Source organism: Pseudophryne corroboree, chromosome 2 (genome assembly GCF_028390025.1).
Source record: "Pseudophryne corroboree isolate aPseCor3 chromosome 2, aPseCor3.hap2, whole genome shotgun sequence".
In the NCBI taxonomy this organism is placed as follows: Eukaryota; Metazoa; Chordata; class Amphibia; order Anura; family Myobatrachidae; genus Pseudophryne; species Pseudophryne corroboree.
This window is the reverse complement of record NC_086445.1, coordinates 448,073,408-448,100,077: the sequence shown is the minus strand read 5'-3', so window position 1 is coordinate 448,100,077 and position 26,670 is coordinate 448,073,408. Positions and strand designations below refer to the sequence as shown.

The 26,670-nt window shown below is 44.9% G+C and overlaps 1 protein-coding gene across 3 annotated transcripts in view; it reads left to right on the top strand.

The window, feature by feature from the left end:
• ZZEF1 (zinc finger ZZ-type and EF-hand domain containing 1) overlaps positions 1-26,670 on the top strand; it is a 404,243-nt gene that overhangs the window by 285,446 nt on the left and 92,127 nt on the right. For 2 of the 3 annotated variants that reach the window (XM_063953702.1, XM_063953700.1), the window contains exons 35-42: positions 2,218-2,383; positions 12,233-12,495; positions 13,092-13,240; positions 13,652-13,796; positions 13,963-14,093; positions 15,455-15,732; positions 16,472-16,646; positions 17,916-18,048. In XM_063953702.1, the coding sequence (XP_063809772.1) occupies positions 2,218-2,383; positions 12,233-12,495; positions 13,092-13,240; positions 13,652-13,796; positions 13,963-14,093; positions 15,455-15,732; positions 16,472-16,646; positions 17,916-18,048 (1,440 nt within the window). The remainder of the gene's footprint in view (positions 1-2,217; positions 2,384-12,232; positions 12,496-13,091; positions 13,241-13,651; positions 13,797-13,962; positions 14,094-15,454; positions 15,733-16,471; positions 16,647-17,915; positions 18,049-26,670) is intronic. The other variant, XM_063953701.1, reaches the window with a different exon arrangement.

The following is a 26,670-nucleotide window of genomic DNA, read 5'->3' as shown; positions in this document are numbered from 1 at the left end:
CATGCCTGCGTTGTCCAGACCACGCGCCCCCGCTTAGCGACCGCCTCTGCCGGTCAATCAGGCAGAGGCGATCGCACCAGTGAGATGCTTTTGCATCTCACTGGGTGCGCGAGCGCACTCCCCAATAGGCTTCAGAGTGCGCAGCGATCGCCTCTGAATTAGGCCCAAAGTTCTATATACTTTAGTGCTCTTTTTCTCTGATTCAGATGTTCCTTCCCTAAATGTTCTATCTTTGTGATGTATCCTGTTAAGTTTCTAAGATGTAATGTTAACAACGTCGCTATCAGTTTGAAAAGGGCTCATGTTAAACGCTGCGACTGTCCATTTTGATTTTCGGTAAACCCTCTGGATCACCTTAATAACACTGTGAATTTAAGCAAAACTGTGTTTTTATGTTTTCTTTCATCTTCTATAAACACTTTTCTTTTAGTCTCTTTGAAGCAAAGGTAACTGGTTCTTACAAAAAAAAAAAAAAAAAACAGCATACATTAGCAATTGATCAGTTTCCTTCTAAATTTAACACACCTTTTAATAATAAAATAAAAACCTTTTCCTATAATGATTGCAAATGTAATAAAGCAGACAGTATGAATTGCTAAGTGAATATATTACTGAAATTTGTTATCTCTGATATAATTTGTAAACCTTTTATGGTGCAATTAATCTTTTTTAGCGATATAGGAAAAGCATACACTTGGGGGTATATTTAGTAAAGTGCAGGTTTTTAGAAGGTGAGATGTTGCCTATAGCAACCATTCAGATTCTACTAATTTATCTAGCACCTTCTAGATGATAATAGCTAGACACTAATTGGTTGCTATGGGTAACATTCCCATACCTAAAAACCAGCACTTTAGTAATTATACTCTTTGGTGTTTTATTCCGAGGAGACCCACCAGAAGGGGAAAAAACACCTTTCTTTGAAGCCTCACTTTTGCTCTCTTCCTCAGTTATTTTAGATAGTCCTTACTGTAGCCACACCTAGATATTTAAAAGGCCACACGTTTCTTTTTTTTCTCCACCTGGTGAGCTGATGGCTCATGCAGTTAATTTTCCAATTGTCCATTCTTGACATGTATTTCACTGAATATTGCAGAATGCAAGATGTTTCTTCCATGCATGGCTGCAACTCTGTGTTATAGTCTGTTTGGTGAAGACTGACTTTCAAGTGTTCAGACTACAACTTATAACCTTGAGTCTTCGCACATTGATCGGTAAAGATGAATGTCTGACCATGTCCCCTGGGCGTGATGATGACGGAAACTCTCTTGCCCTCCTCTCCCAGTTTTTTTATTATAGGCACAGGTGGACCTGGTATGCTTATAGGCCGTAGATCTGAACATTGAAGTTCATGCAGGTTGCTTCTTCAGTCCCACTGTATGCTCCTGATGTTTTTGCTAGTTTAGCTGTTTATCTTTGCTTTCCATATCTTTTTGTGCACACCTGCACCTTTTGGATGATTAGCCATTGGGCCTGGAAGAAAAGGTTTTGCAGAGTTGCCACCTGGCAGGTATTTTTTATTTTATTTTTTGTCCAAAGGCCTCCTTTGCTGTCAAGGGTTTCCTGTTCCTTCTTATTTTTATCGAAAATGAGTGTAGTGACTGGGAGGAACACTTTCGGTGAGCGTTGGGAATTTTTGTTGACAATACATTTCTGCTTGACCATTCATTTGCTCATGTTGAGGGTGGCTTTGCGACATCCCACCATCTGTGTTTCCATACTATTGAAGAAAATAAGGGGATTTTTTTTTATTATTTAATCACTTTCTCCAATGCTGTAGGGAGACATGGATGTACCTGGTCTGTGTTCTACTCTGCTTTTCTTGTCTTTCTAATGGGCTTAGCTAGAAGCTGAAAAGTAGTGGAGTGGGGAAGTTCTCTTAAGAATGAACCTGCTCTTTTTCCAGCACTATGCTTCCAAGACTTGAAACCTATTTTGAATACAGATGATAAAAGTACAAAATTCTCTTTTAGACTATCGTATAGGAGTTATGTAGGACAGAAAAAAACACAATACCGTTCCCATTTGTAAAATCAAACAGCCGCACAATTCCTAATTGTCCTTTGTGCTAGGTATCATATCAGATGGGTTGTAATATATTTTAAATGCTAAAACACTGGCAATGAGTTAAGGATCACTAAAGTTTATAGTATGTTATGGTATGGTAGATTAAAACTTAGTGTATAGATTCATAGGGACATTTGGTATTGCTTACAGGTGGTGTAAAGCCTGAAGGACATGAAGATAACCATGAAATGGTTAACATGGAGTTTGCATGTGATCATTGCCACGGTCTTATTATTGGTCACAGGATCAACTGCAACGTATGTGATGACTTTGACCTGTGCTATGGATGCTATGTTGCTATGAGATACTCTGAAAGGTAATGTACTTTGGACCATGTTTCTTGAGTAAGCAGATCTGAAATATGTTCCTCACAAATGAGTTACAATATTAGTGAGTGCTACTGTATATTATGCTGATCATATATGTACTGTATGTATGTGTGTGTGGATATATACAGTAAATATAGTTAAACTATTGAGACAAAATGATTGGACACCGACAGCAAAAAAGTTCAACAAGATTTTATTGACGTCAATACTTTGTAGGTCCACCACATGCAGTGATTACGGTCAACAGCAGGCAGTATATTTTGCCATTCTGCCTTAAGTAGTGTGACACTGTAGAAGGTCGAGTTGGCCTAGAACGCACTCGTCACTCCAATTCATCCCAGAGGATCTCAATGGGGTAAAGATCTGGACTCTGGTCTGTCCATACAGGTTACCGAATATTCTGTATACCAGTCCAGCATTGCCCTGGAAACATGACCTGTGGCATTGTTTTCCTGCCACAATGTTGGGAGCACAGAGTTATTAAGAACCTCTCTATACTTCTCAGAGTTAATGTGATCATGCATTACAACTAGTGGACCCATGCCAGACCAGCTGAAACAGCCCGTGCATAATGCCACCACTTTTATGCTTTACTGTAGGTACTGTACATTCTGGCATCAGACATTCTCCTGGTAATCGTCAAACCCAAATATGTCCATCTGATCTGGAAAGTGTAAATTGTGATTTGTCACTCCAAAACACTCGCCACCATTGCTCCACTGTCCAGTTTTTGTGTTCTTTACACCATCGTAAGCGCTGGGCTGCATTCCTCTGCTCACCCATAATATACAAGTGCATAGGCCTCCCTATGAGGTGTTGTCGAAACCAACACATTAGTGGCCATTTGGAACTTGTGTGTAATGGTATGCAGCTCCCTGTTTAGCACTCTTAGCACTCTCCGTTCTGTAGCTTGCAGTTTTGGGGGTCTACCAGGGCAAAGTGCTTTCCAGCAATGACTGCTGTTCTTCCACGCAGTAATGACAAAAGACACAGATCTGATCATAGATGTGCTAAATTTAAATCTACAATAATTTCTCTGACGTCCTAGTGGATGCTGGGACTCCGTAAGGACCATGGGGAATAGCGGCTCCGCAGGAGACAGGGCACAAAATAAAAGCTTAAGGATCAGGTGGTGTGCACTGGCTCCTCCCCCTATGACCCTCCTCCAAGCCTCAGTTAGATTTTTGTGCCCGGCCGAGAAGGGTGCAATCTAGGTGGCTCTCCTGAGCTGCTTAGAATAAAAGTTTAGTTAGGTTTTTTTATTTTCAGTGAGTCCTGCTGGCAACAGGCTCACTGCATCGTGGGACTAAGGGGAGAAGAAACGGACTCACCTGAGTGCAGAGTGGATCGGGTTTCTTAGGCTACTGGACACTAGCTCCAGAGGGACGATCACAGGTTCAGCCTGGATGGGTCACCGGAGCCGCGCCGCCGTCCCCCTTACAGAGCCAGAAGAGACGAAGAGGTCCGGTGAAATCGTCGGCAGAAGACATCCTGTCTTCAGACTAAGGTAGCGCACAGCACCGCAGCTGTGCGCCATTGCTCTCAGCACACTTCACACTCCGGTCACTGAGGGTGCAGGGCGTTGGGGGGGGGAGCGCCCTGAGACGCAATATAACAGAATACCTTAGGTGGCAAAACAGAATACATCACATATAGCTCCTGGGCTATATGGATGTATTTTAATCCCCTGCCATTTTACACAAAAAAGCGGGAGATAAGGACGTCGTGAAGGGGCGGAGCCTATCTCCTCAGCACACAAGCGCCATTTTCCCTCACAGCTCCGCTGGAAGGACGGCTCCCTGACTCTCCCCTGCAGTCCTGCTTCAGAATCAGGGTAAAAAAGAGAAGGGGGGGCACGTTTGGCAGCAAATAAATATATTAACAGCAGCTATAAGGGAGTAACACTTATATAAGGTTATCCCTGTATATAATAGCGCTGGGTGTGTGCTGGCAGACTCTCCCTCTGTCTCTCCAAAGGGCTAAGTGGGGTCCTGTCCTCTATCAGAGCATTCCCGGTGTGTGTGCTGTGTGTCGGTACGCGTGTGTCGACATGTATGAGGAGGAAAATGATGTGGAGGCGGAGCAGTTGCCTGTGTTGGTGATGTCACCCCCTAGGGAGTCGACACCTGACTGGATGATTGTATTTAAACAATTAAGTGATAATGTCAGCAATTTGCAAAAAACTGTTGACGACATGAGACAGCCGGCAAATCAATTAGTGCCTGTCCAGGCGTCTCAAACACCGTCAGGGGCGCTAAAACGCCCGTTACCTCAGTGGGTCGACACAGACCCTGACACAGATACTGAGTCTAGTGTCGACGGTGACGAGACAAACGTAATGTCCAGTAGGGCCACACGTTACATGATCACGGCAATGAAAGAGGCATTGAACCTTTCTGACACTACAAGTACCACAAAGAAGGGTATTATGTGGGGTGAGAAAAAACTACCAATATTTTTTCCTGAGTCAGAGGAAATAAATGAGGTGTGTGAAAAAGCGTGGGTTTCCCCCGATAAAAAACAGCTAATTTCTAAAAAATTATTAGCATTATATCCTTTCCCGCCAGAGGTTAGGGCGCGTTGGGAAACACCCCCTAGGGTAGATAAGGCGCTCACACGTTTATCAAAACAAGTAGCGTTACCGTCTCCTGATACGGCTACCCTCAAAGAACCAGCTGATAGAAGGCTGGAAAATATCCTAAAAAGTATATACACACATACTGGTGTTATACTGCGACCAGCAATCGCCTCAGCCTGGATGTGCAGTGCTGGAGTCGCATGGTCGGATTCCCTGACCGAGAATATTGATACCCTGGATAGGGACAATATTTTGTTAACTATAGAACATTTAAAGGATGCATTACTATATATGCGTGATGCACAGAGGGATATTTGCACCCTGGCATCAAGAGTAAGTGCTATGTCCATCTCTGCCAGAAGAGCGTTATGGACGCGACAGTGGTCAGGGGATGCGGATTCCAAACGGCACATGGAAGTATTGCCGTATAAAGGGGAGGAGTTATTTGGGGCTGGTCTATCGGACCTGGTGGCCACGGCAACGGCTGGAAAATCCACCTTTTTACCCCAGGTCACTCCACATCAGCAGAAAAAGACACCGTCTTTTCAAACTCAGTCCTTTCGTTCCCATAAGTACAAGCGAGCAAAAGGCCACTCCTTTCTGCCCCGGGGCAGAGGAAGAGGAAAAAGACTGCACCATGCAGCCGCTTCCCAGGAGCAGAAGCCCTCCCCTGCTTCTGCCAAGTCTTCAGCATGACGCTGGGGCTTTACAAGCAGACTCAGATATGGTGGGGGCCCGTCTCAAGAATTTCAACGCGCAGTGGGCTCACTCGCAAGTGGATCCCTGGATTCTACAGGTAGTATCGCAGGGGTACAAACTGGAATTCGAGGCGTTTCCCCCTCATCGGTTCCTGAAGTCTGCTTTACCAAAGTCTCCCTCCGACAGGGAGGCAGTTTTGGAAGCCATTCACAAGCTGTATTCCCAGCAGGTGATAATCAAGGTACCCCTCCTGCAACAGGGAAAGGGGTATTATTTCACGCTGTTTGTGGTACCGAAGCCGGACGGCTCGGTGAGACCAATTTTAAATCTGAAATCCTTGAACACTTACATAAAAAGGTTCAAATTCAAGATGGAGTCACTCAGAGCAGTGATAGCGAACCTGGAAGAAGGGGACTATATGGTGTCTCTGGACATCAAAGATGCTTATCTCCACGTCCCAATATACCCTTCTCACCAAGGGTACCTCAGGTTTGTAGTACAAAACTGTCATTATCAGTTTCAGACGCTGCCATTTGGATTGTCCACGGCACCTCTGGTCTTTACCAAGGTAATGGCCGAAATGATGATTCTTCTACGAAGAAAAGGCATTTTAATTATCCCTTACTTGGACGATCTCCTGATAAGGGCAAGATCCAGGGAACAGTTAGAAGTCGGAGTAGCACTATCTCAGGTAGTGTTACGTCAGCACGGGTGGATTCTAAATATTCCAAAATCGCAGCTGATTCCAACGACACGTCTACTGTTCCTAGGAATGATTCTGGACACAGTCCAGAAGAAGGTGTTTCTCCCGGAGGAGAAGGCCAGGGAGTTATCCGAGCTAGTCAGGAACCTCCTAAAACCAGGACAGGTCTCAGTGCATCAGTGCACGAGGGTCCTGGGAAAAATGGTGGCTTCTTACGAAGCGATTCCATTCGGAAGATTCCATGCAAGAACGTTTCAGTGGGATCTACTGGACAAATGGTCCGGATCGCATCTGCAGATGCATCAGCGGATAACCCTGTCGCCAAGGACAAGGGTGTCTCTCCTGTGGTGGCTGCAGAGTGCTCATCTACTAGAGGGCCGCAGATTTGGCATTCAGGATTGGATCCTGGTAACCACGGATGCCAGCCTGAGAGGCTGGGGAGCAGTCACACAGGGAAGGAATTTCCAGGGCTTGTGGTCAAGCATGGAAACATCTCTTCATATAAACATTCTGGAACTAAGGGCCATTTACAATGCCCTAAGTCAAGCAAAACCTCTGCTTCAGGGTCAGGCGGTGTTGATCCAATCGGACAACATCACGTCAGTCGCCCACGTAAACAGACAGGGCGGCACGAGAAGCAGGAGGGCAATGGCAGAAGCTGCAAGGATTCTTCGCTGGGCGGAAAATCATGTGATAGCACTGTCAGCAGTGTTCATTCCGGGAGTGGACAACTGGGAAGCAGACTTCCTCAGCAGACACGACCTTCACCCGGGAGAGTGGGGACTTCACCCAGAAGTCTTCCACCTGATTGTAAACCGTTGGGAAAAACCAAAGGTGGACATGATGGCGTCACGTCTAAACAAAAAACTGGACAGATATTGCGCCAGGTCAAGGGACCCTCAGGCAATAGCAGTGGACGCTCTGGTAACGCCGTGGGTGTACCAGTCAGTGTATGTGTTCCCTCCTCTGCCTCTCATACCAAAAGTACTGAGAATCATAAGAAGGAGAGGAGTAAGAACTATACTCGTGGTTCCGGATTGGCCAAGAAGGACTTGGTACCCGGAACTTCAAGAGATGCTCACGGACGAACCGTGGCCTCTACCTCTAAGAAAGGACCTGCTACTGCAGGGGCCTTGTCTGTTCCAAGACTTACTGCGGCTGCGTTTGACGGCATGGCGGTTGAACGCCGGATCCTGAGGGAAAAAGGCATTCCAGAAGAAGTCATCCCTACTCTGGTCAAAGCCAGGAAGGACGTAACCGCAAAACATTATCACCGCATTTGGCGTAAATATGTTGCGTGGTGTGAGGCCAAGAAGGCCCCTACAGAGGAATTTCAACTGGGTCGTTTCCTTCATTTCCTGCAAACAGGACTGTCTATGGGCCTAAAATTGGGGTCCATTAAGGTTCAAATTTCGGCCCTGTCGATTTTCTTCCAAAAAGAACTGGCTTCAGTACCTGAAGTTCAGACTTTTGTAAAAGGGGTGCTGCACATACAGCCTCCTTTTGTGCCTCCAGTGGCACCTTGGGATCTCAATGTTGTGTTGAGTTTTCTAAAGTCACATTGGTTTGAACCACTTTCCACTGTGGACTTAAAATATCTCACATGGAAGGTGTCGATGCTGTTAGCCTTGGCTTCAGCCAGGCGTGTGTCAGAATTGGCGGCTTTATCATATAAAAGCCCTTACTTAATTTTTCATTCTGACAGGGCGGAATTGAGGACTCGTCCTCAATTTCTACCTAAGGTGGTTTCTGCATTTCACATGAACCAACCTATTGTGGTACCTGCGGCTACCAGGGACTTAGAGGACTCTAAGTTGCTTGACGTTGTCAGGGCCTTGAAAATATATGTTTCCAGGACGGCTGGAGTCAGAAAATCTGACTCGCTGTTTATCCTGTATGCACCCAACAAGCTGGGTGCTCCTGCTTCAAAGCAGACGATTGCTCGTTGGATTTGTAGTACAATTCAGCTTGCACATTCTGTGGCAGGATTGCCACAACCAAAATCAGTAAAAGCCCATTCCACAAGGAAAGTGGGCTCATCTTGGGCGGCTGCCCGAGGGGTCTCGGCTTTACAACTTTGCCGAGCAGCTACTTGGTCAGGGGCAAACACGTTTGCTAAATTCTACAAATTTGATACCCTGGCTGAGGAGGACCTGGAGTTCTCTCATTCGGTGCTGCAGAGTCATCCGCACTCTCCCGCCCGTTTGGGAGCTTTGGTATAATCCCCATGGTCCTTACGGAGTCCCAGCATCCACTAGGACGTCAGAGAAAATAAGATTTTACTTACCGATAAATCTATTTCTCGTAGTCCGTAGTGGATGCTGGGCGCCCATCCCCAGTGCGGATTGTCTGCAATACTTGTATATAGTTATTGTTACAAAAATTCGGGTTATTATTGTTGTGAGCCATCTTTTCAGAGGCTCCTTTGCGTTTATCATACTGTTAACTGGGTTCAGATCACGAGTTGTACGGTGTGATTGGTGTGGCTGGTATGAGTCTTACCCGGGATTCAATATCCTTCCTTATTATGTACGCTCGTCCGGGCACAGTATCCTAACTGAGGCTTAGAGGAGGGTCATAGGGGGAGGAGCCAGTGCACACCACCTGATCCTTAAGCTTTTATTTTGTGCCCTGTCTCCTGCGGAGCCGCTATTCCCCATGGTCCTTACGGAGTCCCAGCATCCACTACGGACTACGAGAAATAGATTTATCGGTAAGTAAAATCTTATTTTTCTCAGACATGCGGGGGGGGCGCCCAGCACGTCTGGCACTGCCCGCCCCCCTCCCCCGCACGGGTGCAAAAGCATTGCACGCGGCAATGCTTTTGTACCCGGCGAGTAGCTCCCTGCCTGCACCCCCCCAACGGTCCGGACACACCTCCGTTGTCCGGACCGCGCCCTGCCAACGCGGTTCTAACGACATTGGCACGTCCCCTCCCGCCCAGTGACCTCCTCTGCTTGTCAAACTTTTAGCAAAAAACTGCGATACAGTCTGAATTACCCCCACAGTGGATTTAGGACCCCAACATCCGCAATGCCTCTCACACCCATACCTCTGATCGAGCAGCCTTTGATCATCCCTTTTTCAATCTCTGTTCCGGCAAGCCATTAATTGATCTAACCAGTGCTCTTCTAGCCATTTTATACCTTCATGAACACATGTCTGCTGCAGGAACACTCCATTTCCCTTATGCGGGGGTGTCCAATCACTTTTGTCTACATAAACGCACACAGTGTGTGTATGTATGTTTATATATAGATGTGTGTGTGTGTGTGTGTGTGTGTGTGTGTGTTTATATACAGATGGGTCCACGTTTATCTTGACCTTTAATAGGATTAGCTGAGACTAGCCAGTCGGACTTAATCCCCTGCTGTATTGTTCTCTGTATTGTATTGCAGCTGAGAACAATAGATGAATGGTTTATGCTAATAAATCATGTTGTGCCTAGGCGCAGAAAACTAGTCAAGATAACCGTGGACCCATCTGTATGTGTGTTTGGAATATACTGTATGTATGTACTATTTACCAGCCTGTCAAAATGACTGCACAACATAACAGTAATGTGAGCGCCCAAACAGACCAAGACTTGAATTGCTCCTTCGGGTGCCATCTAGTGGCCGGTGGCGCGCACAACACTTGAATTCCTCCCCATAAAAGTGAGGAGCAGCGTTAGCCTTTTATTATATAGAATTATACACAGTATGTAATTATGTAAGCAAAAGCTTATATCTTGGGTTGACTTTATTTAGTATGATAGCGTAACGTGTGTCAAACAAGTATAGCAGGCATCATTTTCTAAGCCTAAATTCTCCAATATACAGATGTGCCCTTACTAAGATTTACTAAAATCACAAAAGACTTCTGTCTCGCCCCATTTTATAGGCCGTTCATCATATGCAAGTTTTACCAAAACATGCCTGTTCGGTCTATATCAGGTCTGGTCAACCTGTGGTTCGCCAACTGTTGAAAAACTACAATTCCCAGCGTGCCCTGCCACAGTTTTGATATTTAGGGAATGCTAAAACTTTGGCAGGGCATGCTGGGATGTGTACTTTCACAGGAGCTGGAGAGCCACAGGATGGCCAGGCCTGGTCTACAGTATATGAATATTCAAGAAAATGTCCCTTTCAAAATTTGCACAAGTAATTGCGTAAACGTTACATCATAATGGGGAGAAAGTAGCAAAGAGTGTGAAGACTAATCACCATTGCTGTTTATCCATACAAGTAAAAGTGCAGCTAAAGTGAGAAATGTATGTGATACATACAGTACAATACAGTGATCTATGACACACCTGAAAAACAACCTATATACACAGTATGACAACATGCCTTTCCATGTTTTTTTTTATTTTCTGTATAGACAGCAATGTTGATTAGTCTTCACATGCTTTGCTACTTTTCCCCTAATATTAGGCTGCTTTTTGGCTAATGCTACTTTCAAACAAATATTTGTGTGCGTTTTATGCAATTGAAAGTGCTGTGTTAACCACTTAACTAATATTTTTCCAGTTTTCCAAAAAAAAAACCCTCAGAAATTGTCAGTTTTTTATGATTAAATTAGGTGAAGAACACTTATTTAAAATGTATTGAATACGATTTTATATATATATAAAAAAAAATTCTTAAAAAGAACAACATTTGGGAACCAGGAAGTAGAGGGATTAAAGGGAGATTTGCTTTCTGATGGGTTGCATCTGATGTGTCAGGGAAAGCACAGCCTGGTGTGGTCACATTTGATGAGACTACACCAGCAAGTAGTTACGTATAATCCAGTAGTGATAGCATGCACTTGCGAAACCCAAGTACAAGATATGGCGCCATTATAGTGAGTTTGACACACTGATGAGAGCAAGGTTGAGTAAAGCCAAATTACTGGGTAGAGCACTTTTACTCTGTAATTTGTGGATCTACACGGGTCCTTTTTCTGTGTGAAAGGGTCAACCCAGGTCGAACTTCCCGGGACTTCACCCCTGGTTTTTACAAGTGTCGAAGACCCGGCAATTGCGACGCGGGTTGACCCTTTCACGCAGGTGAAATACCCAGGTTGATCGGCAAATTACAGAGTAGAACTGCTTCGCCAGGTAATTTACTTTCCTGTGTGAAACGGGGACAAGGCCTGGATTAGCAAAATGACCCGGCACTCAAATGGCGAATAAAAAACAGGATTTTCACGCTTTGCTGTGTGAAAGTGGCATTAGGGATTCACGGCCTGAGGAGACTGTTTATTGATGCATACACAGTAAGAACACAATGTGGCGGGTTTGGTCTTCTACTTCTGATTTTTCGGCGTTTCTATAATGGGTGCACACCCTGCACCCATATGTTATACTTACCCCTCCGAAGTTTCGCGACGGCAGCCCTTTCGATGCGGACACAAATCACTGTGGCCATTTCCAAGTGATTTGCGGATGCGCACTGGAGATATCCTTGGGACAATGCGCGGGCGCCATGTTCCCGGAGACCTGTGCATGCACAGTAGATTCCAGAGTCCACTTGCTGCCGAGGAGAAGGGGACCCACGTGCAGCCTGCGTTGCCTCTCACTGATTGCCCTTGTGCTGCATGGGAGGTTTCTGTCCTCCCTGAGTTCGCCTCCTCTCTTAAAATGCCCCTGTTCTGATTACTTTTATAGGATTTTGTGGAATTACCTATTTTTAACTAGCACCATAAACACCAAGAGCTAGTTCTGAGCATGTATCATTTCTGAGAAAAGTGTTACTCATACCAGTGCAATTTGGTAGTGATTTTAGATAGACTCCCATTTGTGCATAGGGCATTCTCTTCAGTCCACTTATGCTGTGTAACTAGGTTTTGTAAGGTCCTAAACTATAACCCAGTTTCTCTTGTTTTCATCAGCCATCTGCCGAGTCACAGTATCACCATCTATCCAACAATTACAAATAAAATCAGTGACCGACAGCAGCTAATCCAACCTTACGTACATAACTACTCGTGGCTGCTCTTCACTGCACTGGCTCTCTATTCTTCAGACCTTGCCAGTGAGGGGGAGCTGGAAGGGGAAAAACTAGACCCCAGTATTATTACCAGTGCTCAGATCTTGCAGGCTGATTGCACTCACCTAGTCGCCAGCTGTCTTGTGAAAGCACAGAAAGGAAAAGGTGAGACTTTGAATTAGAGATACCTGGAATGTAAATGAATGCATTTGAAGAGAGACAATCTCATCATCCCCCCATCCGCACCCCCTCTTTTATTTTATATTATTTTTTTTATTATTATTATTTTTGGGGGGGGGGGGGGGGTAGACTGTCCATTAGCAGTACAGATCATATATACATAATACAGTTGTACAGTCATCCCTCTCATATTATTTTTGTGTACTTATTCTTTTTGTCTTTCCTACTAGATTTCTCCTATGTCTAAAAAAAAAAACCTGTTTTAGCTTCAAAATGTACAACTGTATATCCAGCATTTCTTTTGAACTGAACAAAAGTGCACTTTGAGAGTCATTAGAGACAAAGAGATTTTGCTCTTCTTCGTATGCAAACTCTGTATTCAGTACGTTAAGTTTAAAGGAACGAAGGTGAACACACTACTGTGTGACGATTTGTAATTTTGTGTATCTAAAAAAAGAAAAAACTGCAAAAAAAGAAAGCAAATTGTTTAGTTTACCACCCCTGATTGCTGAAGTTAGCTACATTATGTTTTGTGGAGCAACTAGTTGATCCAGTGAATGTATGTTTAATGTTTGTCTTAGGTGTTAAAGTGTCTTCCTTACTCTCCATGTGGGCCAACCATGAAAATGAGATTTCCTTAATCAGTTCTTCCAGTGAGAACATCACAGCGGGTGATGAAGTTTCTGTTCAGGCTGAGGATAGCACAGTAAAAAGTTCTGTGCCAGAAAAGGTATTTCTCATAAATTATAGTGCTTGTTTTGGGTTTGGTGATTATAATAGATAACAATTTATCGAAGATCTTCTTTGGCTGCGTAACAGTGATAAGAATCATGTCCTGCTTTCAGCAGTATAAATAATTTCCTTAGTAACTCAGGTCTATTCATGAAGCAGTGAAAAGAGTGGAGAAGTGAGCCAGTGAAGAAGTTGCCCATGGCAACCAATCAGGATTAAAGACAAATTTTCAAGTGCATTCCATAAAATTATATGTAGCAGCTGACTGGTTGCCATGGGCACTTTCTCCACTGGCTCACTTCTCCACTCTTCACTGCTTCATGAGTAGACCCCTCAATCTCTAATTCTATAAAAGCAACAGTATGAAAGTATAAATGCTGTTTTCTGACTGGGGTTTTTATCCTGTCAGCAGGACAATGGTGATACTTCTGCAGCTATACACATTCTCCATAAAGAACAGTGCTCAGAGGAGGAACCTGGAAAGACTGACAGATCCATAAAGGCAGCAGATAACAAAGAAGATGACTCCGAGCACTCCACAGAGCGATACCTTTGTCAGTAATATCTTACTGTATCTTTAGTTTAAACATATCATGGACTTTGTGCTTCATGTTTAGTTTCTTATTTTGGTGTTAAAAGTTCCTTCACTAAACTTAATGACCAGTTTGCTATATATCAGGAATTTTGTTTTAGTTATGTTTTGTTTCCCTTTCTCGGTAGTTGCTGGAGACCTGAGCAAGAAGCATATAGTTGACAAAGCTATAATCCCAAACCCTGACCAAGTGTTTGCAGAATGCTCTCAGGAACGCATTGTGGGACTGATAGCCAGTATGCTGCCTCCTCTGAAATCAGTAAGACCTTCCAGTGTTTATTTATTGAGAGCATAATTTTCTGAACATGATAGAACCACTTGTAGCCAAGCAGATCAATGCAATATGTACAGCAGCATATGAGTGTGCTGCTTTTATGGGACCTTTCCACTCATGTAATTATGTAAGTGAGAACAGGGCATCTTGTGGAATGTGACAGGTTATGAGGAGTCCCCCCTTTGCCAGCAACCCAGGGCACAGATTTAAGTTTTCTGCCAAAGTGATGCAGGAAGCTTGTTGTGTAGTACAATACTGTATACAGTACAACTTGTTGTCAATGGGTCTACTACGATATCCCGGCTGTCGGGATTCCGGCGCTGAAATGCCGGCAGTGGGGCAAAAGCAAAAGAGCTCCTTGCGGGCTCGCTGTGTGCACGGTGGCGCGCTATGCACGCCACGCTATTTATTCTCCTTCCAGGGGTGTTGTGGACACCCCAAGAGGGGGAGTAGTTGCCGTATCCCGGTGGTCGGGATCCCGGCCCCGGGATATCGAATGCTTCCCGTTTTCATTAAGTAGTGATGCAGACTTTTTTATGTAAGGCTGATTTGCCGCCTGTCATTGTTTTTTTGGCGTGCGGTCACTGGATCTTCCCAAGGTGTGCACTGTGTTGTTTTTTTTAAAAGAGCAAGGATATAAAGGAATACTTTTACCTGTAGTTACTTAGAGCCATTTGCACTGATCGTCTTCACCAGGTCAATTGTGAACCACTGGACAGAATAATAAGTACTGAGTCAATATGTACAATAGTAACAGAAATCAGCATACCATCCATACTTACCCTGCCACCTCCTTCTCCCGATCCAACCATTTCAGTCATATGTTAGCAGCATAGCTCCAGTAGAACTTATTCTTATTTATTTATTTATTAACAGTTTCTAATATAGCGCAGCAAATTCCGTTGCGCTTTTCAATTGGACACAATGACAAAACTGGGTAATAACAAACAGTCATAGAGGTAGGAAGGCCCTGCTCGCAAGCTTACACATGAAGTGAGGGTCACATCACCAATTGTAATTAGCCAGCATCCAAAAAGTAGCCAGCAGTACACAACCCAGCACCACTAGTGGTGATCGAGAGTAAGCAGCGCAATTATAGAGCACCAGTCCTTTCATTTCTCCTGATAACTGCTGATAGAGTATAGGTAAGACTTAAGACTCCAATTGGGCTCCAGTTTGTCAAACAATGTTGCATTGGAAGTGTAATTCATAAGTGCGGTATAAAGAAATCTGCCAGGAAAATATATAGTTTAAGATTGATCTGCCACTTGAAACCTTATACAGAGGTTTCGCCAAACAAAGCAAAGCTATTTATGCTAAGTGCAGATTTCCGTACTTTTTTCTAGGACACAGTGGGCTGCCTAGTGAACCTTCAGCAAGTACTGCCATTGATGTTTCAAGTCGTTATCTCCAATGCTGGTCACTTAAATGAATCCTACCATTTAGCCTTGGGCCTTCTAGGGCAGTTAATCCTACGACTAAACCCAGCCGAGGTGGATGATGCTGTCGGCAATATCCTGTCTTGCAAGAGCAGTGTGCCAACCGTAGGTGACGGGAGCTCTGTACCAGATGGCTGGATTACAACTCAGCTGCTGTTCAGCCTAGGAGCTGTATGTCTGGACAGGTTTGTTTTTTACATTCTCTAATCAACAGATGTCCATTTTGCCTGTTATCAAGACCTGCTAACGCTCATCTCTTATGCCGAAGTATGAACATTGGGGGTCATTCCGAGTTCGCTCGTTGCAGATTTTCGCAACGGAGCGATTAAGGCCAAAATGCGCATGCGCTAAGTATTTTAGCTCAAAACTTAGTAGATTTACTCACGTCCGAACGAAGAATTTCCATCGTTGAAGTGATCGGAGTGTGATTGACAGGAAGTGGGTGTTTCTGGGCGGAAACTGGCCGTTTTCTGGGAGTGTGCGGAAAAACGCAGGCGTGCCAGGATAAAATGCGGGAGTGTCTGGAGAAACGGGGGAGTGGCTGGCCGAACGCAGGGCGTGTTTGTAACGTCAAACCAGGAACGAAACGGGCTGAGCTGATCGCAGTGTTAGGAGTAAGTCTCGAGCTACTCAGAAACTGCTAAGAATTTTCTATTCTCAATTCTGCTAATCTTTCGTTCGCTATTCTGCTAAGCTAAGATACACTCCCAGAGGGCGGCGGCCTAGCGTGTGCAATGCTGCTAAAATCTGCTAGCGAGCGAACAACTCAAAATGACCCCCTGTGTCATTTCAGCGGAACTGGTAAAATAGTTACCCCTTAAAGAGAGTTTAAAAAGTGTACCGATAGAATAGAATTGTTTTAGGATATGTTCATAGTGCTGAAAATGGTCAGTCGCATATAAATACCACTCTGTTTTCTTTTAGCAAAGTTGGCCTTGATTGGGCCTGTACAATGACTGATATTCTGCGGGAGTTAAATAGTTCTCCAAAATGGCAGAAAGTGATGACCGCTTTCACAGATCACTGTATGCAGCAGCTGCCTGACCGTTTAAAAAACACCAATATCTTCACATTGTTAGTTTTGGTTGGGTTTCCAGAGGTAAGATTGCTACGGACATCATGGGAAACATTGTGTACACTGTTTGCTTAATTACATCTCTTTTAATACTTGACTGGATATAAATCATGCCTTACGAGAAGAGTCTGTGTATACAGTAGTTCAGTGATAAGGCAAGTTCAGACCATATTTTTCTGTTTCTGGTCAGTTTTTCACTAATCTTGCACTGAAGTACTAAAGAGGACATTGAAGATACTTTTATGATATCTCTATGTACGTACTAGATACTTATGCTGGTTTCCTACTGATGTGACATTGCATGTCAAATAAGATTGTATTTCATATTGACATGTAGCATCTCCACCTGCAGTCAGAGGGTAAATTGATGTCCCTACACGCTACCTACCACCACTCACCCCCTCCCCTCCTTTTCTTTTGCATTACCTTCAATGAACATGAGTTAATGCAGTTTTCAAATAATGGAAGTGGGTATGGTGTCATTGTATCTAATAATTGCCATCCTCCTACTTATTATCATGCTTTTCAGCACCAGTGGGTAACTTTCCTTACAAGTAGAATACTGTAATTGGGGACATACAGGTTTATTTATGAAGCTTTAGGTTGTAGATCAGATCGTGTTTATGGATGAAATGTAAAAGGGCAATGCTCTTACTTGCCATGGTTACATTTCGGACATAAATAATCGGCAGCGCTGGGTAAATAAACTCCTTAGGGGTATATTCAATTGAAGTCAAAAGCTGGCGTGTGTTGGAAAGACGGCAGATTTAGACTTTTTTTTAGGTCGGAAGGGGTTCCGACCAATTCGGTATACCCCAAAATTATTATTAATTTCCCGACTTGTCGGAAGCACGTGGATCGGCAGAATAGCTGCCGATCCGCATGCTTTTGTCAGGAACGGGGTCAAATCCAACAGGTTTTGTCCCCCTTTCCGACCATCTCAATCTGACTGGGAGAGCAGCGCTACAGCAGCGTAGCAGTAGGATGTGTCACAGCTGCTGTGAGCGGCGGCTGTGACACATCCTCCTGCTACGCTGCTGTAGCACTGCTCTCCTGCATCTCAATTCGACTTTTTTTTAAAGTCAGATTGAGATGGCATTGAATAGCCCTTGTCGGATCTATTCCGACTTCAAATGAATATACCCCTTAGTCTCCTGGAATTTTGTGCACCCTACCCTCTCAAAGAACAAATACCCTAATTTGTGTTTTACAATAATCTGCATTTTTCATTATTTCTATCCACACATGATAATTCATTTTATATATACCTTGTTTGTTTGATATTTACTGCAGGTACTATGTATGGGAACACGGTCTGTGTACATTGATAATGCCAAAGAGCCTCATGATGTTATCATTTTAAAACATTTCACAGAGAAAAATAAAGCTGTTGTTGTTGACATCAAAACACGAAAACGGAAAACTGGTATGTAGAGATCTACGTTCATTATATTTGTGACTCTGTCAAGTCTTACTTATCCAATTATTAAGCTTTTATGAGAATGTATAAAGACTAAGAGCCATAAAATAACATACTGTAGGCAGATGGTTTGGTGCTAAAGTTCCCTCATTTTAGCCACTATATGTTAACCACAATGTGGCTCATAATGAGAAATTTCATTGTATCCCAATTAAACTAGAGATGAGCGCCTGAAATTTTTCGGGTTTTGTGTTTTGGTTTTGGGTTCGGTTCCGCGGCCGTGTTTTGGGTTCGAACGCGTTTTGGCAAAACCTCACCGAATTTTTTTTGTCGGATTCGGGTGTGTTTTGGATTCGGGTGTTTTTTTCCAAAAACACTAAAAAACAGCTTAAATCATAGAATTTGGGGGTCATTTTGATCCCAAAGTATTATTAACCTCAAAAACCATAATTTACACTCATTTTCAGTCTATTCTGAATACCTCACACCTCACAATATTATTTTTAGTCCTAAAATTTGCACCGAGGTCGCTGTGTGAGTAAGATAAGCGACCCTAGTGGCCGACACAAACACCGGGCCCATCTAGGAGTGGCACTGCAGTGTCACGCAGGATGTCCCTTCCAAAAAACCCTCCCCAAACAGCACATGACGCAAAGAAAAAAAGAGGCGCAATGAGGTAGCTGTGTGAGTAAGATTAGCGACCCTAGTGGCCGACACAAACACCGGGCCCATCTAGGAGTGGCACTGCAGTGTCACGCAGGATGGCCCTTCCAAAAAACCCTCCCCAAACAGCACATGACGCAAAGAAAAAAAGAGGCGCAATGAGGTAGCTGTGTGAGTAAGATTAGCGACCCTAGTGGCCGACACAAACACCGGGCCCATCTAGGAGTGGCACTGCAGTGTCACGCAGGATGGCCCTTCCAAAAAACCCTCCCCAAACAGCACATGACGCAAAGAAAAAAAGAGGCGCAATGAGGTAGCTGACTGTGTGAGTAAGATTAGCGACCCTAGTGGCCGACACAAACACCGGGCCCATCTAGGAGTGGCACTGCAGTGTCACGCAGGATGTCCCTTCCAAAAAACCCTCCCCAAACAGCACATGACGCAAAGAAAAAAAGAGGCGCAATGAGGTAGCTGTGTGAGTAAGATTAGCGACCCTAGTGGCCGACACAAACACCGGGCCCATCTAGGAGTGGCACTGCAGTGTCACGCAGGATGGCCCTTCCAAAAAACCCTCCCCAAACAGCACATGACGCAAAGAAAAAAAGAGGCGCAATGAGGTAGCTGTGTGAGTAAGATTAGCGACCCTAGTGGCCGACACAAACACCGGGCACATCTAGGAGTGGCACTGCAGTGTCACGCAGGATGTCCCTTCCAAAAAACCCTCCCCAAACAGCACATGACGCAAAGAAAAAAAGAGGCGCAATGAGGTAGCTGACTGTGTGAGTAAGATTAGCGACCCTAGTGGCCGACACAAACACCGGGCCCATCTAGGAGTGGCACTGCAGTGTCACGCAGGATGTCCCTTCCAAAAAACCCTCCCCAATCAGCACATGATGCAAAGAAAAAGAAAAGAAAAAAGAGGTGCAAGATGGAATTGTCCTTGGGCCCTCCCACCCACCCTTATGTTGTATAAACAAAACAGGACATGCACACTTTAACCAACCCATCATTTCAGTGACAGGGTCTGCCACACGACTGTGACTGATATGACGGGTTGGTTTGGACCCCCCCCAAAAAAGAAGCAATTAATCTCTCCTTGCACAAACTGGCTCTACAGAGGCAAGATGTCCACCTCATCTTCACCCTCCGATATATCACCGTGTACATCCCCCTCCTCACAGATTATCAATTCGTCCCCACTGGAATCCACCATCTCAGCTCCCTGTGTACTTTGTGGAGGCAATTGCTGCTGGTCAATGTCTCCGCGGAGGAATTGATTATAATTCATTTTAATGAACATCATCTTCTCCACATTTTCTGGATGTAACCTCGTACGCCGATTGCTGACAAGGTGAGCGGCGGCACTAAACACTCTTTCGGAGTACACACTTGTGGGAGGGCAACTTAGGTAGAATAAAGCCAGTTTGTGCAAGGGCCTCCAAATTGCCTCTTTTTCCTGCCAGTATAAGTACGGACTGTGTGACGTGCCTACTTGGATGCGGTCACTCATATAATCCTCCACCATTCTATCAATGTTGAGAGAATCATATGCAGTGACAGTAGACGACATGTCCGTAATCGTTGTCAGGTCCTTCAGTCCGGACCAGATGTCAGCATCAGCAGTCGCTCCAGACTGCCCTGCATCACCGCCAGCGGGTGGGCTCGGAATTCTGAGCCTTTTCCTCGCACCCCCAGTTGCGGGAGAATGTGAAGGAGGAGATGTTGACAGGTCGCGTTCCGCTTGACTTGACAATTTTGTCACCAGCAGGTCTTTCAACCCCAGCAGACCTGTGTCTGCCGGAAAGAGAGATCCAAGGTAGGCTTTAAATCTAGGATCGAGCACGGTGGCCAAAATGTAGTGCTCTGATTTCAACAGATTGACCACCCGTGAATCCTTGTTAAGCGAATTAAGGGCTGCATCCACAAGTCCCACATGCCTAGCGGAATCGCTCCCTTTTAGCTCCTTCTTCAATGCCTCCAGCTTCTTCTGCAAAAGCCTGATGAGGGGAATGACCTGACTCAGGCTGGCAGTGTCTGAACTGACTTCACGTGTGGCAAGTTCAAAGGGCATCAGAACCTTGCACAACGTTGAAATCATTCTCCACTGCACTTGAGACAGGTGCATTCCACCTACTATATCGTGCTCAATTGTATAGGCTTGAATGGCCTTTTGCTGCTCCTCCAACCTCTGAAGCATATAGAGGGTTGAATTCCACCTCGTTACCACTTCTTGCTTCAGATGATGGCAGGGCAGGTTCAGTAGTTTTTGGTGGTGCTCCAGTCTTCTGTACGTGGTGCCTGTACGCCGAAAGTGTCCCGCAATTTTTCTGGCCACCGACAGCATCTCTTGCACGCCCCTGTCGTTTTTTAAAAAATTCTGCACCACCAAATTCAAGGTATGTGCAAAACATGGGACGTGCTGGAATTTGCCCATATTTAATGCACACACAATATTGCTGGCGTTGTCCGATGCCACAAATCCACAGGAGAGTCCAATTGGGGTAAGCCATTCCGCGATGATCTTCCTCAGTTGCCGTAAGAGGTTTTCAGCTGTGTGCGTATTCTGGAAAGCGGTGATACAAAGCGTAGCCTGCCTAGGAAAGAGTTGGCGTTTGCGAGATGCTGCTACTGGTGCCGCCGCTGCTGTTCTTGCGGCGGGAGTCCATACATCTACCCAGTGGGCTGTCACAGTCATATAGTCCTGACCCTGCCCTGCTCCACTTGTCCGTGGTTAAGTGGACATTGGGTACAACTGCATTTTTTAGGACACTGGTGAGTCTTTTTCTGACGTCCGTGTACATTCTCGGTATCGCCTGCCTAGAGAAGTGGAACCTAGATGGTATTTGGTAACGGGGGCACACTGCCTCAATAAATTGTCTAGTTCCCTGTGAACTAACGGCGGATACCGGACGCACGTCTAACACCAACATAGTTGTCAAGGACTCAGTTATCCGCTTTGCAGTAGGATGACTGCTGTGATATTTCATCTTCCTCGCAAAGGACTGTTGAACAGTCAATTGCTTACTGGAAGTAGTACAAGTGGGCTTACGACTTCCCCTCTGGGATGACCATCGACTCCCAGCGGCAACAACAGCAGCGCCAGCAGCAGTAGGCGTTACACGCAAGGATGCATCGGAGGAATCCCAGGCAGGAGAGGACTCGTCAGAATTGCCAGTGACATGGCCTGCAGGACTATTGGCATTCCTGGGGAAGGAGGAAATTGACACTGAGGGAGTTGGTGGGGTGGTTTGCGTGAGCTTGGTTACAAGAGGAAGGGATTTACTGGTCAGTGGACTGCTTCCGCTGTCGCCCAAAGTTTTTGAACTTGTCACTGACTTATTATGAATGCGCTGCAGGTGACGTATAAGGGAGGATGTTCCGAGGTGGTTAACGTCCTTACCCCTACTTATTACAGCTTGACAAAGGGAACACACGGCTTGACACCTGTTGTCCGCATTTCTGGTGAAATACCTCCACACCGAAGAGCTGATTTTTTTGGTATTTTCACCTGGCATGTCAACGGCCATATTCCTCCCACGGACAACAGGTGTCTCCCCGGGTGCCTGACTTAAACAAACCACCTCACCTTCAGAATCCTCCTGGTCAATTTCCTCCCCAGCGCCAGCAACACCCATATCCTCCTCATCCTGGTGTACTTCAACACTGACATCTTCAATCTGACTATCAGGAACTGGACTGCGGGTGCTCCTTCCAGCACTTGCAGGGGGCGTGCAAATGGTGGAAGGCGCATGCTCTTCACGTCCAGTGTTGGGAAGGTCAGGCATCGCAACCGACACAATTGGACTCTCCTTGTGGATTTGGGATTTCAAAGAACGCACAGTTCTTTGCGGTGCTTTTGCCAGCTTGAGTCTTTTCAGTTTTCTAGCGAGAGGCTGAGTGCTTCCATCCTCATGTGAAGCTGAACCACTAGCCATGAACATAGGCCAGGGCCTCAGCCGTTCCTTGCCACTCCGTGTGGTAAATGGCATATTGGCAAGTTTACGCTTCTCCTCCGACAATTTTATTTTAGGTTTTGGAGTCCTTTTTTTACTGATATTTGGTGTTTTGGTTTTGACATGCTCTGTACTATGCCATTGGGCATCGGCCTTGGCAGACGACGTTGCTGGCATTTCATCGTCTCGGCCATGACTAGTGGCAGCAGCTTCAGCACGAGGTGGAAGTGGATCTTGATCTTTCCCTAATTTTGGAACCTCAACATTTTTGTTCTCCATATTTTAATAGGCACAACTAAAAGGCACCTCAGGTAAACAATGGAGATGGATGGATTGGATACTAGTATACAATTATGGACGGGCTGCCGAGTGCCGACACAGAGGTAGCCACAGCCGTGAACTACCGCACTGTACTGTGTCTGCTGCTAATATATAGACTGGTTGATAAAGAGATAGTATACTCGTAACTAGTATGTATGTATAAAGAAAGAAAAAAAAACCACGGTTAGGTGGTATATACAATTATGGACGGGCTGCCGAGTGCCGACACAGAGGTAGCCACAGCCGTGAACTACTGCACTGTGTCTGCTGCTAATATATAGACTGGTTGATAAAGAGATAGTATACTCGTAACTAGTATGTATGTATAAAGAAAGAAAAAAAAACCACGGTTAGGTGGTATATACAATTATGGACGGGCTGCCGAGTGCCGACACAGAGGTAGCCACAGCCGTGAACTACCGCACTGTACTGTGTCTGCTGCTAATATATAGACTGGTTGATAAAGAGATAGTATACTCGTAACTAGTATGTATGTATAAAGAAAGAAAAAAAAAACCACGGTTAGGTGGTATATACAATTATGGACGGGCTGCCGAGTGCCGACACAGAGGTAGCCACAGCCGTGAACTACCGCACTGTACTGTGTCTGCTGCTAATATATAGACTGGTTGATAAAGAGATAGTATACTCGTAACTAGTATGTATGTATAAAGAAAGAAAAAAAAACCACGGTTAGGTGGTATATACAATTATGGACGGGCTGCCGAGTGCCGACACAGAGGTAGCCACAGCCGTGAACTACTGCACTGTGTCTGCTGCTAATATATAGACTGGTTGATAAAGAGATAGTATACTCGTAACTAGTATGTATGTATAAAGAAAGAAAAAAAAAACCACGGTTAGGTGGTATATACAATTATGGACGGGCTGCCGAGTGCCGACACAGAGGTAGCCACAGCCGTGAACTACCGCACTGTACTGTGTCTGCTGCTAATATATAGACTGGTTGATAAAGAGATAGTATACTCGTAACTAGTATGTATGTATAAAGAAAGAAAAAAAAACCACGGTTAGGTGGTATATACAATTATGGACGGGCTGCCGAGTGCCGACACAGAGGTAGCCACAGCCGTGAACTACCGCACTGTACTGTGTCTGCTGCTAATATATAGACTGGTTGATAAAGAGATAGTATACTCGTAACTAGTATGTATGTATAAAGAAAGAAAAAAAAACCACGGTTAGGTGGTATATACAATTATGGACGGGCTGCCGAGTGCCGACACAGAGGTAGCCACAGCCGTGAACTACCGCACTGTACTGTGTCTGCTGCTAATATATAGACTGGTTGATAAAGAGATAGTATACTCGTAACTAGTATGTATGTATAAAGAAAGAAAAAAAAACCACGGTTAGGTGGTATATACAATTATGGACGGGCTGCCGAGTGCCGACACAGAGGTAGCCACAGCCGTGAACTACCGCACTGTACTGTGTCTGCTGCTAATATATAGACTGGTTGATAAAGAGATAGTATACTCGTAACTAGTATGTATGTATAAAGAAAGAAAAAAAAACCACGGTTAGGTGGTATATACAATTATGGACGGGCTGCCGAGTGCCGACACAGAGGTAGCCACAGCCGTGAACTACCGCACTGTACTGTGTCTGCTGCTAATATATAGACTGGTTGATAAAGAGATAGTATACTCGTAACTAGTATGTATGTATAAAGAAAGAAAAAAAAACCACGGTTAGGTGGTATATACAATTATGGACGGGCTGCCGAGTGCCGACACAGAGGTAGCCACAGCCGTGAACTACCGCACTGTACTGTGTCTGCTGCTAATATATAGACTGGTTGATAAAGAGATAGTATACTCGTAACTAGTATGTATGTATAAAGAAAGAAAAAAAAACCACGGTTAGGTGGTATATACAATTATGGACGGGCTGCCGAGTGCCGACACAGAGGTAGCCACAGCCGTGAACTACCGCACTGTACTGTGTCTGCTGCTAATATATAGACTGGTTGATAAAGAGATAGTATACTCGTAACTAGTATGTATGTATAAAGAAAGAAAAAAAAACCACGGTTAGGTGGTATATACAATTATGGACGGGCTGCCGAGTGCCGACACAGAGGTAGCCACAGCCGTGAACTACCGCACTGTACTGTGTCTGCTGCTAATATAGACTGGTTGATAAAGAGATAGTATACTACTAATATTATATATACTGGTGGTCAGGTCACTGGTCACTAGTCACACTGGCAGTGGCACTCCTGCAGCAAAAGTGTGCACTGTTTAATTTTAATATAATATTATGTACTCCTGGCTCCTGCTATAACCTATAACTGGCACTGCAGTAGTGCTCCCCAGTCTCCCCCACAATTATAAGCTGTGTGAGCTGAGCAGTCAGACAGATATATAATATATATAGATGATGCAGCACACTGGCCTGAGCCTGAGCAGTGCACACAGATATGGTATGTGACTGAGTCACTGTGTGCTGTGTATCGCTTTTTTCAGGCAGGGAACGGATTATAAATAAAACTGGTGGTCACTGGTCACTATCAGCAAAACTCTGCACTGTACACTACTGAGTACTCCTAATGCTCCCCAAAATTAGTAAATCAAGTGTCTCTCTAATCTATTCTAATTCTAAACGGAGAGGACGCCAGCCACGTCCTCTCCCTATCAATCTCAATGCACGTGTGAAAATGGCGGCGACGCGCGGCTCCTTATATAGAATCCGAGTCTCGCGATAGAATCCGAGCCTCGCGAGAATCCGACAGCGTCATGATGACGTTCGGGCGCGCTCGGGTTAACCGAGCAAGGCGGGAAGATCCGAGTCGCTCGGACCCGTGAAAAAAACCATGAAGTTCTGGCGGGTTCGGTTTCAGAGAAACCGAACCCGCTCATCTCTAAATTAAACCTTTCCTTATTTCACCACTTTGTGGTTCACTGATGCACCCACTGAAGAGTGGGGGAAGGTGGAGGGTCATTTCAGTTTGGAGCAGTGACTTTGCTGTGGCTTCCCTCTAGGCAAGCCGACCAGAACAGACACAGCAGCCATTTTTTTTGAGGCTGTAGATTCTTCTCTTTCCCACCTGTCCTTTTATCTGGAGAGATGTAATGTTGTATTGTGGTAATGTTTTTTTCTGTGGTTTGTTCCCTTTGTGTAGCTTCACAGCCTATTGGGTTGTTCAACTGTAGCTGTCCTCGCCTTATCTTCCCTAATGTTCTCTCTTTGAGAAGGAAAGTCTACTGTAACTGTTCTCTTCCTTAGTCAGTCATGACTGCTACCACCTCTTCAGTAACGCAGAAGTGTCAGTTTGTCAATTTCCCCAAACTCCAGAGGAGTCAGTGGGTGCTTTCCTTCAGCATAAAAGTAGTCTATAGTTTCACTCTGAATAAGGGCCTTCTTACTTCTGTGACCATAGGCCCTAGGACTTGCATAGGATTGATGAATGATGTTGGTTCTTTGGGCCTAGTTCAGATTTGTACAGAAACTCAGAAACTAGTGGGTTACAGTACATACAAATCAGATTGTTGTGGGGTTGTGCAAGCCCGGTTCTACATATGTGCTGACTGGGACTTGCGATATCGCTCGCGGCCCCTTTGCATTTGGGGGGAGGAGAGGGGGGAGCACCGTTCTTCAAAACAGTTACGGTTTTAAAGATGTGATTGGTTGATGGTCTGCACTGTCGTGCATACTTACTGGACAC